The sequence below is a fragment of the Neomonachus schauinslandi genome, chromosome 4 (genome assembly GCF_002201575.2).
Source record: "Neomonachus schauinslandi chromosome 4, ASM220157v2, whole genome shotgun sequence".
Classification (NCBI taxonomy): Eukaryota; Metazoa; Chordata; class Mammalia; order Carnivora; family Phocidae; genus Neomonachus; species Neomonachus schauinslandi.
The window spans coordinates 41,759,589-41,773,942 of record NC_058406.1 but is presented as its reverse complement, the minus strand read 5'-3'; the positions used below and the strand labels follow the sequence as shown (position 1 = coordinate 41,773,942).

At 41.0% G+C, this 14,354-nt stretch overlaps 1 protein-coding gene across 1 annotated transcript; it reads left to right on the top strand.

Annotated features, from left to right (window-relative positions):
• The first annotated feature begins 2,531 nt into the window (after positions 1–2,531).
• On the top strand, positions 2,532–13,512 carry MAGOH (mago homolog, exon junction complex subunit). Its single transcript, XM_021683914.1, has 5 exons — positions 2,532–2,717; positions 4,625–4,683; positions 5,875–5,985; positions 11,394–11,476; positions 13,270–13,512. Exons 1-5 carry the CDS (start codon positions 2,630–2,632, stop codon positions 13,367–13,369), a joined length of 441 nt encoding a protein of 146 aa, XP_021539589.1. The 5' UTR covers positions 2,532–2,629; the 3' UTR covers positions 13,370–13,512.
• The last annotated feature ends 842 nt before the right edge of the window (positions 13,513–14,354 follow it).

Below are 14,354 nucleotides of genomic sequence, written 5' to 3'. Positions count from 1 at the left end.
TTTATTCTACAATATTGCAGCCAGAGTGATTTTTTCTAGAATGCAATAGGTCATGTCACCACCATCCTTTCTACTTTCCTGCTTAAAGCTCTTCATCTGTTTCCCCTGCATTAAAATCCAATACCTTTGGGTTTTAGCCCACACTCTTTAATATGGCTTGTAAGCCATTTGGCTTCTGCCCGTTCTCCAACCTCATTTCTATATGCACAACCTCATTCTGTATTCCAACCACACGGTCTGGGCCCTCTATTTGGAATATTTCCTTCAGGAAGACTTCCCTTAGGCCCCTCAATTGGATTAGGAACCATCCTGTGTGCTTCCATAGTATTCTGTGTTTCCCCTATTTGTAACCTTTATCTCTATATTATAATTCTTGTATGCCCCTTAATTGCCTCCTCTGCAAGTTCTGTAAAGGTCTGTCTTGCTCACCATCGTATTCCCAGCACATAGCACAGTAAAAGCGCAGTAAATTATGCTGAATTCAGGCACATCAAATACACAGACCGTGTTCTTTCAGCTATACCATGTTATCTCATGCCTGCAAACCTGGATCACTTTACAGCCTGACTGGAGTCCAGTGTCCTTTAAATTTTCTCAAAACTTTTGTTATTTGCCACATCTGCAGATGCTCAGATTCAGCAGTCACCTTATAATTTTTATAATTTCACTCTTGGACAATAACTTCGTGGTAATTACCTGATGAATCTATATACTTAATTGCAATTACCACTTCAAGATTGTTGTGAGGATTCAAAGAACAAACATTTGTAAATGGATTCATATTTATTAGGTGCTTAATACCTGGTGGTTCCCTTCTTTTTTTTTATACAATTCCCTTGTTACCACCCATATCCAGTGTTTCCTTTTTTTAAGATTTATTCATTTATTAGAGAGAGAGAGTGAGGAGGAGGGGCAAAGAGAGAGGGAGAGGATTCCAAGCAGACTCCCCCTGAGCACAGAGCCCAATTCAGGGCTTGATCCCAGGACCCCGAGATCATGACCTGAGCCAAAATCAAGAGTCCAATGTTCAACTGACTGAGCCACTCAGGTATCCCCCCAGTATTTTTTTAATAAAATGCCTTACGGTTTTATAACAGTTTATAGTTCGCAAAGTATTTTTCCTATTTCCAAGATACTGTTTCCTATCTTTACAACAGTCCTGCCAGATGTATAACATTATTTTTCTCATTTTAAAGATAAACTTGAGGTCCAAAATGTTAATCAGTTCACCTTCAGTCACAGTGAATCAAGTCGCACAAGGATTATTTTAACACAAGCTTCCGGTGATTTTCCCCTCTCACACCCACTCTACACTCTGCTACCCATTATGTGGGGGGGAGGGGGGGGGCGGGAATAAAAGGAGTAATGGTAAGACTGGGAATGAGAATCAAGAGACCACTGGCCTCAATACAGAACAGTACACAGTTAGCAGCCAGGCCCCAAGAATGATGCCATCTCAGCACTGTCTCTAGAACTGATTTCATTCTCCCCTCTGGTTGGAACTTTGATGAGCTAAAGCAGTCTTCTAATAATTAAGATTTTCATTGTCCTTTGCCTACTCAAGGAGGAAAATTTTTCCACAGCCAGAAAGACTTCACAGAGGTCAACCACTTTGGCCTGAAAAGACAAGGGCCTCTTGGGCATCAGTCCTCAATCGCAGCACATCTGGGGTGCTTTGCAAAAACATACCAACGCCTAGGTTCACCGCAAGAGAACCTGATTAATTGGTTTGGGGTGGGGCCCAAGCATCAGTATTTTTAAGATGCCCCCAAATGATTCCATTTGTGCAGCCAGGACTGAGAATCACTGCTGGGTAAGCAGTGCATAGAAAACGAGAATGGGAAATTAAACATTCAGTTTAACTTCTACTCACAGCACCTACTCTAGAGACCAGTGAAGCAGAAAGGGAAAAGTAGAAATAAAAAGAAAGATTAAAAGGGCTAAAATGGGAGATAAATTAGTTCCAGGGAAATGACAATCTCCACCGTGGATTCGGGAAAAGCGTCTCTGGGAACAGTTTCCTTGAACTGGTCCGTAAACAGCAAAGTTCAGTTGCAGCCAACTTCTGAAACATCGTGTGCTGAGCCCCGTGGGGTCAGGTCACTTAGCCTTTTTTTTTTTTTTTCCTGTGAGGTCAGCTCATTTAACCCCATTTTATTATCGAGACCTAGGTCCAGGGACGGTTATCAGCTTTGCCCGACGCACACAAGTCAGGTGTACTTAAATGGACGTCGAGGCTGAAAGGGCGCAGCATTCGGCGTGCTCAGCCGGAAGTCTCGAAGCAAGGTCTCCAGACCCGCCGCCCGAACCCCAGGGGTCCTCCAGTCGCCTTCGGCCTCCAGCTTGCGAGAACGCCGGGTGGCGAGCCTCAGCCTCGCTCCCGCCTCCGGCCGACGGGGCACGGCTCCACTGACCCCGCCCTCGGGTGAAAGGAGCCTTGTTTCCGCCGGGGAATGGGCCAGACTTGCCCCCACTTCCGGGAATGGGGGAGACCGGGGCCGCCTCGCCACGGCCGACGGCCTTGCCTTGACGTCACTTCCGCGCGCCCAGGTAAACGTCAGTGGTGGGCGCAAACAGCGGCGGCGGGGCTTGCTGGTAAAGTTTGGGCTTGGTACCCTCCTCGTGAACCATGGAGAGTGACTTTTATCTGCGTTACTACGTGGGTCATAAGGGCAAATTCGGCCATGAGTTCCTGGAGTTTGAGTTTCGACCCGACGGTAAGAGCGGCCTCTGGCCCCCTGGGACCGAGGACTGGGCCTGGGGTCGGGCGAGTGGGGAGGCCGGGGTTCCGGAATGTGCGAGGAGCTAGAAGAGGAAGGTATTGATGACTGCGGCGCGGATCTGAAACGATCACTCCTGTGACCGCTCCACTGGTTCTTTCCATGCGCAGGGACTTCTGTTTGGTGACATTTTTTACTAGAATGCCTCACTCAGCAAACATTGACTGCCTACCTTGTGCCAGGCTCTCTTTCACAATCTGGGATACGGGAGTGAACGACAGACAAGCTTCCTCTCATGGAACGTATATGCTGGTGCTGGGAGAGAGATAAACAACAACAACAAAAGACTCCAGATAGTGACCGGTGGTCAGAACATAAAACAAAATGATGGATTAAGTGCTGGTGGGCTGCTTTTAAGCAGGGTGGCCACTGGCGCGCTCTCTGAAAAAGTAGTATTCGAACTGAACCCTGATTGACAAGAAGCAGTCAGCCTTGTGAGGCTCAGGAAGAAGAGCATTCTGGACAGAGGGAGTAACAAGGGCTAAGGCTGTAGGGCATGAATGAGCTAGGAGGCATGTTTCGGGTAGCCAGTACGGCTGAGGAAGTAGTGAGCTCCGAGGAGAATAGTAGGAGACGATGTCAGATAAGTAGGCAGGGGCATACCATGTATGTCTTTATAGGCCATGGCAAAGAGCTTGGATTTTATTCTAAATGCAGCAGGAAGGGGCGCCTGGGTGGCTCAGTCGTTAAGCGTCTGCCTTCCGCTCAGGTCATGATCCCGGGGGGCCTGGGATTGAGCCCGGCATCAGGCTCCCTGCTGAGTGGGGAGCTTGCTTCTCCCTCTCCCACTCTCCCTGCTTATGCTCTCTGTCAAATAAATAAATAAAATCTTAAAATAAATGCAGCAGGAAGCAATTGGAAAGTTTTAAGGAGAGAAAGATGTGATCTCTAATCATTGGGTGCAAAATGGGCAAGACTGGAGACAGGGCTGCTTATTAAGAGACAGTTACAGTTGTCAAGACAAAAAGGATGTTGATTGGGCCTAGGGTGCTAGTAAAAGCAGATAGAAGGATTTAGGATACTATTGGAGGCAGAACCAATAGGACTTTGCTGTTTGCTAAGATCTGGGAGAAGGGCCACTGTGGTGAAGGAAAAGGAATCAGAGATGACAGAAAACTCCCACTAAATGGGGGCACAAAGATGAATCTGACAAACCCCAGTTATAAACAATGACAAGATACTGTGTTTGGTAGTGTGACAAGATAGCGTGTTTACATGTGTGCCTTCTATTCCAAGGGTAAAAACTCATGTGTTTCCTTCTCTCTTTTCCTTCATACCCAGCATATACCCAGATTACCCTTTTGGATGCACATATACACAAAGGGCCTTATATACCAAATATTACTGCTCAATAATAAAACCACAACTTTTCCATCACAGGAATAGATCAGAATGTTGCATGGTCACATGAATAGTATCTAAACAGCATTTTACAGTTTCCAAATTGCTTTCACGACTCATTTGAGCCTCAGGAGGCCCTGTGTGCAAGTAAGTTACCATCACTCTCCCTGTTTTCACCTGAGGACATTAACCTGCAGAGATATGATTTGCCAGAGTCACAAAAGAGTCTGCTTGTGTTCTTTTATCACACCTGAGCTGCCTTTTGCAAGAATTATAATTCAGTGTCAGCGGTATTTTTGGCTTTGAGGCTATTTAATAGCCTAAAGTGAAGAACTGACAAGACTGCCATTGTTGGAACACCAGAAGTACAGGTAGTAAATCTGGTAGTCACTGAAGGGAAAACTAGGATACGTTTGAAGCAACAGCTGATGGTCTTGGTGAGCTAATGATACTTTACTCATATGTTTTTAATATACACTGAATTTGTGTTTTGTTCCTCACAGGGAAATTGAGATATGCCAACAACAGCAATTACAAAAATGATGTCATGATCAGAAAAGAGGTAATGAGCCTTCTGAGAGCCTTTCTTTCACTAGAATTTAGCCTTTTGTCTTGTTTTTGTTCTTTCTGGGAGTAGTATTGGAAAAGAGAAGTATAGACCTATCTGTGGACACCTTCTAAATTTTTTCTCCCATCTTTTAGTTTATATTTTTTCACAGTGCTGAATCACTTACTGGTAATCATTTAAAGTCTTGCAAATCTTGGCTTAAACCCTGAATCTGCTACTTACTATGTGCCCCTGGGCAAATTCCCTGTTCTTTGTCTGCAGAAACAAATAATAAAACCTACCCCCCACTCTCCAGTGCTATCATAGAATTAAATACCTTATACTTAAAGTGTTTGGTATATTCCCTGGTGCATAGCTTTCAGTAGCGCTCTTTAATTTGCATTTGAATGGGGAACAGGGGCATGGGAAAGCAGTTCACATCATTGAATGCACGTTAGATGCCAGGCGTGGCACTTGGTATTTTATACACATAACGATTTTTATTTAACCCTGATTATAAACCTATTTGACGGGCGGTATTATATACCCTTTACAGTGAAGGCCCAGATATTAATTATGGGGCTTGTTCAAAGTCACCTCACCCTGGCCAGCAAGAGATGGCTGTGCCTGCCTCTGTCCAGTCTGTGCGTTCCATGTTGTATAACTTCTGCTGCGCTCTCGAGGCTTCATCAGAGCTTCTCTTTCCTTTTAACCACTTTGTCACATTTGAAAATGTCTTGTCAGTATATTTTCATACTATTATCTTTAACTAGCATTCAGGTTTATGTTTACCCACACATGTCAGCCTCCTTATATTTAATGTGGACTAATACGCAAAATGTATTTTTAAAGACATGTCTCTGCACTTCATAAGCATGTCATCTAGTTAGGAATAACCAGGGTTATTTACAGATCTTTTGTTCTGGGTTCAGGTGTGAGTTGGGTGTATAAGGAAGGAGAAGGTCCAAGTGAACAGGATGTGCCAAGAAGTAGAAACAAGTAGATGGGGTCTGAGATGTAGTCATTGGGCACTTCTGGCCCAGCCTTCTTCACACCTGAATGCCATCCCCCTTACAGAGGTGCCAGAAACTAGTTTTTAGGAGCAGGCTTTTTTTGTTTTTGTTTTTATCTTTCATCACTATCTATCTGAGTGAGAACACTTGCTTAGGGATGCAACTTAAATCCCATTTTTTAATTTGCTTTCAGGCTTATGTACATAAAAGTGTAATGGAGGAACTGAAGAGAATAATTGATGACAGTGAAATTACCAAAGAGGATGATGCCTTGTGGCCACCCCCTGACCGAGTGGGCCGGCAGGTGAGTGTTTTAGTAACTGTCCTATAGTGCAGAAGTCTTACAAGTAAGATGAGTTTTACTGCCATGCATATGACATTGAATCCGTGTGTGTGCGTGTGTGTGTGCGCCCTACACAAAGTAGATTACAGCACCTTTATCTAAGGAAGCAGTAATCCCACAGGGAGGAACAGAGAGAGCCAGTGGTACTCTCAACCACCTAGAGCCTAGCCCTGGATTTCCTCATGTGACTCTCCCCCCAGCCCTTCTCAGAGGTTTTGCTGCCCACCTCACATACTGAGTAACTACTATGGACAAAGCATTGTGAACATACAAAGAGAAATAGAACATGGTTATTTCAGCAATCTAATAGAAGGAAAATCATGCAAGCAGCTAGGTATATGTGTTTAAATTCATGGCTTTATATATATTCTGAAGACCATTATGGTAATGAAAATAAAGGCCATTATCATTTTTTTTTTTTTTTAAGATTTTATTTATTTGACAGAGAGCACAAGCAAGGGGAGGGGCAGAGGGTGAGGGAGAAACAGGATCCCCACTGAGCAGGGAACCAGATGCAGGACTCGATCCCAGGACCCTGGGATCATGAGCTGAGCCGAAGGCAGACGCTTAACTGACTGAGCCACCCAGGTGCCCCGCCACTGTCATATTTGAGTGTGTTAACAGGGAAGCTATTTCTCTCCACCTCAACTGCTACCTTCCTAATCTAGACTTGTAATTGATTTCCTTTTTTCTTTTGTCCTGTACAGCCTGTTTTTCCATCCTGAAACCAGACTAATCTTTTAAAATGAAATGTATTCCACTGATTTTAAGTTCTCCACTGCCTTCCCACTACATTAAAAATAAAATCCAGGACGACTGGGTGGCTCAGTCGGCTAAGAGTCTGCCTTTGGCTCAGGTCATGATCCCAGGGTTCTGGAATTGAGTCCTGCATCGGGCTCCTTTCTTGGTGGAGAGCCTACTTCTCCCTCTGCCTGCTGCTCCCCCTACTTGTGCTCTCTCTCTCTGACAAATAAATAAATAAAATATTAAAAATAAATAAAATCCGAACTCCCACCTTATCTTCTACCATTTTCACAATCTTTTACTGTGTTCAGACCTCACTGACCTTATTTCTGTTCCTCAGACACACCTAGGTTGTTCTTAGTTTAGGACATTTGCATTTGCTGCATCCTGCCTGGAATAGTCTATCCAATATTGTCTTTATTATTGCAGGTTTCAAACATCACTTCCTCAGTGATGTCTTGCCTATCCATCCAATCTAAAATGTCCTTTCCCGTTTTCTTTTTTTTTTTTAAATAAGATGTTTTATCTTCTTTGTAGCATTTATTATTGTCTGAAATTGTCTTGTTTGCTTTTCTTTATATATCCCTTTTCCTCCCCCCCACTGCAACAGATTTGCATATACCCCTGCAAGCTCCTTCAGTACAAGGATTTTACCTATTTTTTTCAGTGCTAAATCTCTAGTGACTAAAATAGTACCAGTGTGTAGTAAAAGCTCAATAATAATTATATTTATTAATATAAAAACCCATATAAGTTAATTCCTAATTCACCTCAAAATGGTGGACCAACTTTTATTTTTTTTGTAATCTAAATCCAACTTAGTTAACATATAGTGTTTTATTAGTTTCAGGAGTAGAATTTAGTAATTCATCTGATGCATATAACACCCAGTGCTCATTAAATCAAGTGCCCTCCTTAATGCCCATCACCTAGTTACTCCATCCCCCCACCCACCTCCCCTCCAGCAACCCTGTTTGTTCCTTTTTTTTTTTTTAAGATTTTATTTATTTATTTGACACAGAGAGATCACAAATAGGCAAGCAGGCAGGCAGAGGGAGAGGGAGAAGCAGGCTCCCCGCTGAGCATGGAGCCCGATGTGGGGCTCGATCCCAGGATGCCGGGATCATGACCTGAGCCGAAGGCAGACGCTTAACCAACTGAGCCACCCAGGCACCCCCTGTTTGTTCCTTATAGTTAAGAGTCTCTTAATGGTTTATCTTCCTGTTTTTATCTTCTTTTATTTTTCCTTCCCTTCCCCTATGTTCATCTGTTTTGTTTCTTGAATTTCACATGAGTGAAATCATACGGTATTTGTCTTTCTCTGACTTATTTTGCTTAGCATAATACTTTCTAGCTCCATTTACATCATTGCAAATGGCAAGATTTCATTCTTTTTGATGGCTAATATTCTATTGTATATATATACATATATATATATATATATACCACATTTTCTTTATCCATTCATCTGTAGATCGACATCTGGGCTCTTTCCATAGTTTGGCTATTGTGGACATTGCTGCTGTAAACATTGGGGTGCATGTGCCCCTTTGAATCACTATTTTTGTATCCTTTGGATAAATACCTAGTCTAACTCTTGAGAAAGAGTGAAAAGAAAATCCCATCCTGAGTACTTTCTAAAGTTAACTTTTTAATTTATGTCCATGGATTCTCAGTAAAATCATGTATATGTATTTTGCTTTACCATTAATTTTCAGCTCTATTAACTCATTCAGCAATCACAATAGTCCTGTGAAGAGAACAGGGCATACTCCCATACACTAACAACAACCTGTTGGATAAGGTAATTACAACAAAATTCCATTCATCATAGCAACAAAAGCTATAAAGAACTTGGGAGTAAATTTAATAAGATGTATAAAACTTAAAAGGGCTTTGGGGCGCCTGGGTGGCTCAGTCGTTAGGCGTCTGCCTTCCGCTCAGGTCATGATCCCAGGGTTCTGGGATTGAGCCCCACATTGGGCTCCCTGCTCGGCAGGAAGCCTGCTTCTCCCTCTCCCACTCCACCTGCTTTTCTTTATATATCCCTTTTCCTCTCTCACTGTGTCTCTCTCTGTCAAATAAATAAATAAAATCTTAAAAAAAAAAAACACCTAAAAGGGCTTTATAGAAGAAAATAAAAATATGTATCATTTTTATGGATGGAACAACTCAATTATTATATCAATTTTATTAAAATAATTGATAAATTCATTCCAATTCAAATCAAAATCACAACAGGATTTTTCCTAAAGCCTAAGAGAGCATTAAATTCATGGAAGATCAAAAGGACAAGAGTAACCAAGATAATTTTGAAGATTTCTTGAAAAGGTACAGTCATCTGTACTGTGATATTGCCTCAGAATTGACCAGTAAACAATGGAGCAGAACAGAGAGCCCAGAAACAAACCCATGAATATATGGGACCTCAGAGCAGGGTATGCCAGAGGTGAACTTTCAAATTAATAGAAAAAGGATGGATTGTTTAACAAATTGTATCAGTTGGCAGTGTGTTTATAGAATATTTTTCAGTTAGACCATTTGTAGAAATAAAACAAGATTTTAAAACAAAATATAGACTATCTTTTATTATTTTGGGTAGAGAAGGAATATTTTAAATTCCTCAAGGGAAAAGATTGATAAATGTGACTTCTTTAAAGTTAAAACTTCTGTTTAGCTAAAGACATCATGATAAAGTTGAAAGATAAGCCACAGACTGAAGGAAGATCTTTGCAAAACATACCTGGCAAAGGGTTTATATCTAGAATATATCAGGAACTGCAAATTAATAATAAAAAGATAACTGGGGGGAAAAAAAAGATGACCCAGTGGCAGAATGTGTAAAGGTTCTGAACAGGCAATTTACAAACTGGAAAAACAAGTGGCCAATAAATATATGAAAATATCTACATTTGGAAAGTGAAAATTAGGAAAATAATGAGATACCATTTCAGACCCATTAGAATAGCAAAAAGTGAGGGTGGGAGGCATCAAGTTTTAAAAAGGATATGAGAGGGGTGCCTGGGTGGCTCAGTCGTTAAGCGCCTGCCTTCGGCTCGGGTCATGATTCCAGGGTCCTGGGATCGAGCCCCGCATCGGGCTCCCTGCTCGGCGGGAAGCCTGCTTCTCCCTCACCCATTCCCCCTGCTTGTGTTCCTGCTCTCGCTATCTCTGTCTCTGTCAAATAAATAAATAAAATCTTTAAAACAATAAAAAGGATATGAGAAAGAAAAAGGGGATCTTATATACTAGTGGGAATAACATCAGTACAACCATTTTAGGAAATAATTTGGTAATAACTGGCAAAATTGAAAAAAACTTACACTTTCTAGGAATATTCGTAGAGACATTTTCACATGCATACAAGGAGATGCATAGAAGAATATTCTCACCACATTGTTTATAGTACAATAAATTGGGAACTTAATTCTGCTTCAATAAGGATATGAATGGAATATTCTAAAGCATTTAAAACTAATGAACTAGATCACATACAAAAACAGTGTTGAATGAAAAAAGCAGAAGGATGCATATAGTATGATCATTTATGTAAAAATTTAAAAACATACTACCAAATCTAAAAACATGCGTGGAAGGAATACACCTCAACTTCTGGGATGCAGGAGGGAGAATGGAATGGGAGGTGGACCTAAACTTTGTATGTGTAACGTTTTATTTCTTTAAAAAATCTGACACAAGTATGACAGCCTATTAACATTTTCACATCTGCGTGTTAAGAACATTGGTTTCATAGTTTTCTATATTTTCTGTTAGAATTCTTTTCATAATTGAAAACTATAAATCAAAAAGAAATAGGAAAAAATTAAGAAAAAAGAAGTAGGACTCACTAGATTGGCAGTTCCACGAGGGCCCAGACCTTTGGTGTTGCTGAGCTGTCGCACGCGCCGAGAACAATAGCCGGCACACGGTGAGCCTCCCACAGAAATTTTTTTTTTTTTTTTTTAAAGATTTTATTTATTTATTTGAGAGAGAGAGTGAGAGAGAGAAAGAGCACAAGAGGGGGGAGCGGGAGAGGGAGAAGCAGACTCCCTGCCGAGCAGGGAGCCCTATGCGGGACTCGATCCTGGGACTCCAGGATCATGACCTGAGCCGAAGGCAGTCGCTTAACCAACTGAGCCACCCAGGCGCCCCGCCTCCCACAGAAATTTTTTAAAGATTTGTGCTACTTGTGTCACTGTTGAAATTGAGACCCAAGAGCATTCGGCTGATAGTGACAAAGCTGGGATCAAACACAAGGTCTAGGCTTCTTCTCGTCCCATGTTGCCCAGAAAGGTTAGATTCCTGGTATTTTAAAACGTAAGATTTATACATGTTACTCCACTTTCTTAACAATGAAAACTCCTGTATAAAACTTGTAAATTCTTCCAAATCCCAGAAATGGTAGAGCCTCACAAACACATCTTCCTCTAAGAGTATGAGCTACTCAAGGACTAAACTAGTATCTAATTTCTCTCTTTGTTTCTAGACCCAGTACGTGTTAGTGCTCAGAGTGAATCGGCCTTGTTTATGTTGTAGAGTTTGTGTGATTTGACAGATGATAGATCCTCTGTGTGGTTGATGGGAAATCCAACTTGGCTTGACTTAGTTTTTTTAAATGTTTCTAGGAGCTTGAAATTGTCATTGGAGATGAACACATTTCTTTCACAACATCAAAAATTGGTTCTCTTATTGATGTCAATCAATCCAAGTAAGTGTATATGACCCTTATAGCCAGACGTGTCCGTTTTGAAGCTGACTGATACGAAACCCTTAACCAGATTGGGACCGTTATGGCAAGACAGAAGGGGTCGGGGCACCTGGGTGGCTGTTGGTTAAGCGTCCGACTCTTGGTTTCAGCTCAGGTTGTGATCTCAGGGTCATGAGATCAAGCCGCACGTCAAGCTCCACATTCAGTGCAGAGTCTGCTTAAGACTCTCTCTCCCTCTGCCCCCCACCCCCCCGCCCTGGTCTCTCTCACTCACTCAGTCTCTCTAAAATGAATAAATGTTAAAAAAAAAAAGGGGGGGGGGCGGGCAGCTTTGTTCTCATCATGAGAGACTTCAAATTATTCTCAAGGGCATTCTGTTGCTTTTGATGTTTTATTCAGTCAGTGTTACACAGAGCTTCTCAGTGACACACACACACAGAGTAATGTCATAGGAGCAGCCAGAGTAAGAATCTGGCCAGAACAGAAAATGAAATATGCCAAAACAGGTGCTTGAGATAAACTGTAGAGTCACTGGGTCGAGCTGAACACCTTTTCAGTGTTGGCCATTCAGACTAGCACATCTTATAGTCTGACAATGGTGAAACTTGAAATTATTTAGAATACAAACTTAAAAATTCATGTTGTCAGTAGGGCAGATTATAAAGCTGAGACATGAGTCTGTATGCTACGAAGAGTCCTTAGAATTTGACAGCCTCTGGGGGTGCCTAGATGACTCAATCGGTTAAGGGTCTGACTCTTGATCTCAGCTCAGCTCTTGAGTTCAAGCCCCATGTTGGGCTCCATGCTGGGCATGGAGCCTACCTAAAAAAAAAAAATTGGGCAACATCCAGCTCCTGTGTTTTGAGGATTTGGAATTAGATATGGCTCCCTTTTATTTTTATTTTTTAAAGATTTTATATATTTATGTGAGAGAGAGAGAGCATGAGCCGGGGAGAAGGAAAAGCAGGGAGCCTGACACAGGACTCAATCCCAGGACCCTGACATCACGAGCTGAGCCAAGGCAGACGCTTAACTGACTGAGCCACCCAGGTGCCCCAGTGGCTCACTTGTAGTCCATGCTGCATGTAATTGTCTTCCTTTGGACAATCTCCTTGTTCTTAGCCAGTTGTGCCGTAGTAATCTTTAGCCTCTTGGTCCTGCTTAGTACTTCTGGGTGGCCCAGTCAGTTAAGTGGCTGCCTTCAGCTCAGGTCATGATACCAGGATCCTGGGATCGAGTTCCGCATCGGGCTCTCTGTTCAGCAGGGAGCCTGCTTCTCCCTCTGCTTGTGCTCTTTCTCTCTCCATCAAATAAATAAATAAAATCTTTTTAAAAAATAAATAAAAAATAAAACAAGTTTTCCTAATTCTGAAAGTAATACATGCTCAGTATAGAAAATGCAGAAAAATAAAAGGGGGAAAATCACCTACAAACTTATCAATTAGACAACCATTAATATCTTGAAGTATTTCTGATCTATTTCGCATGCATTAAAAACTATTTAACTTTTAAAAAGCACAAAAAATATAATTGAGATCAGCAATCTGTTATTTTAATAATGATTTTTTCATTTAATAATAACTATTTCCCCATTAAAAACTAACATTTAAAATGATCTCGTTTAATATATAGCATATAGCCTTTTCCTTCTTTATGGACACTTGGTTGTTTTTAAAGTTTTAATTCTGTAAATGCCTTTATGTAAATAATGTGGGTTATTAAATGTTTTGTTTTTGGTTTTTTTTGCCAGTTTTTTCCAGCTTTTTAAACATGTTTTTCCTCTTGCATTATAGGGATCCAGAAGGCTTACGAGTTTTTTATTATCTTGTCCAGGACCTGAAGTGTTTGGTCTTCAGTCTTATTGGATTACACTTCAAGATTAAGCCAATCTAGATTGAAAATTGATGTGGACACAAGGGGGTTTGGGAGTACCTGTTTTTAATTACCATTATCAGGACATTTTTGTGTATATCAGGACAATATTTTTTTTATAAACTATAAATGACTGTCTTTAATAAATACATAACAAAATTGCAGTTTTTTGTAAAGACCTGAACATGTGAACTCTCCTCAGTTATTTTTTAAAACAGCCTATGTGAAGTATTGCCAAAAATCTATTAATCAACTATAGATATAACTACCAATTTACAGGAATAAGAGAATAGAAAAGTTAGAAAATACAATAGATTAAAAAGAAGAAGAAGAAAATACGATAGAAATCCAACCAATATCCAAAGGAAACTCCAGGGCAGAGGATCTGGCTTCTTCAATAAACACATTGCAAACATAAAATAGAGATGGTGTGGGAATTGGTAGATTAAAGGAGATTTAAGAAACACATAATCAGTACAGTTTGGACCCTATTTGGATCATGATTCAAAAAACAAAATTGACATCATTAGGAAATTTGAACACTGGGTATTTTATATTAATAAAGTATTTTCTAAAATTTTAGGTGTGAAATGGGTTTTTCCCCCTCTGGCTTTATTGAGATATAATTGAGGGGTTTTTTTAAATCCTCTTTTATAGATACATCTGTAGGTATTTCAGTATGGAGGAAAACATTTTGGTTTAGTACGATATAAGGGATAATGCTTGGTCGCAGAGAAGTTTTCTAATCATTTTAAAATCAATACCAACAGTCGTTAGGTATGGACAGTGTGGGAATTTGTTCAGTAGGTAGATCTGTTAGGACGTTTTCCTTGCTGCTAAATTGCACTGCTTCCTTAGGCAAATTGCTGGTTGACCAGATTGTGGGTGCTGAAAGGAACTGGGCTTGATAAATCTCATTTGTGGAGAGGTGATTAGGATAAGCTCATCCCACAAGACAGGCCAGCTTGGGACATGTCCCAAGTCTTTGGCCAGTGTTCCCTGCACC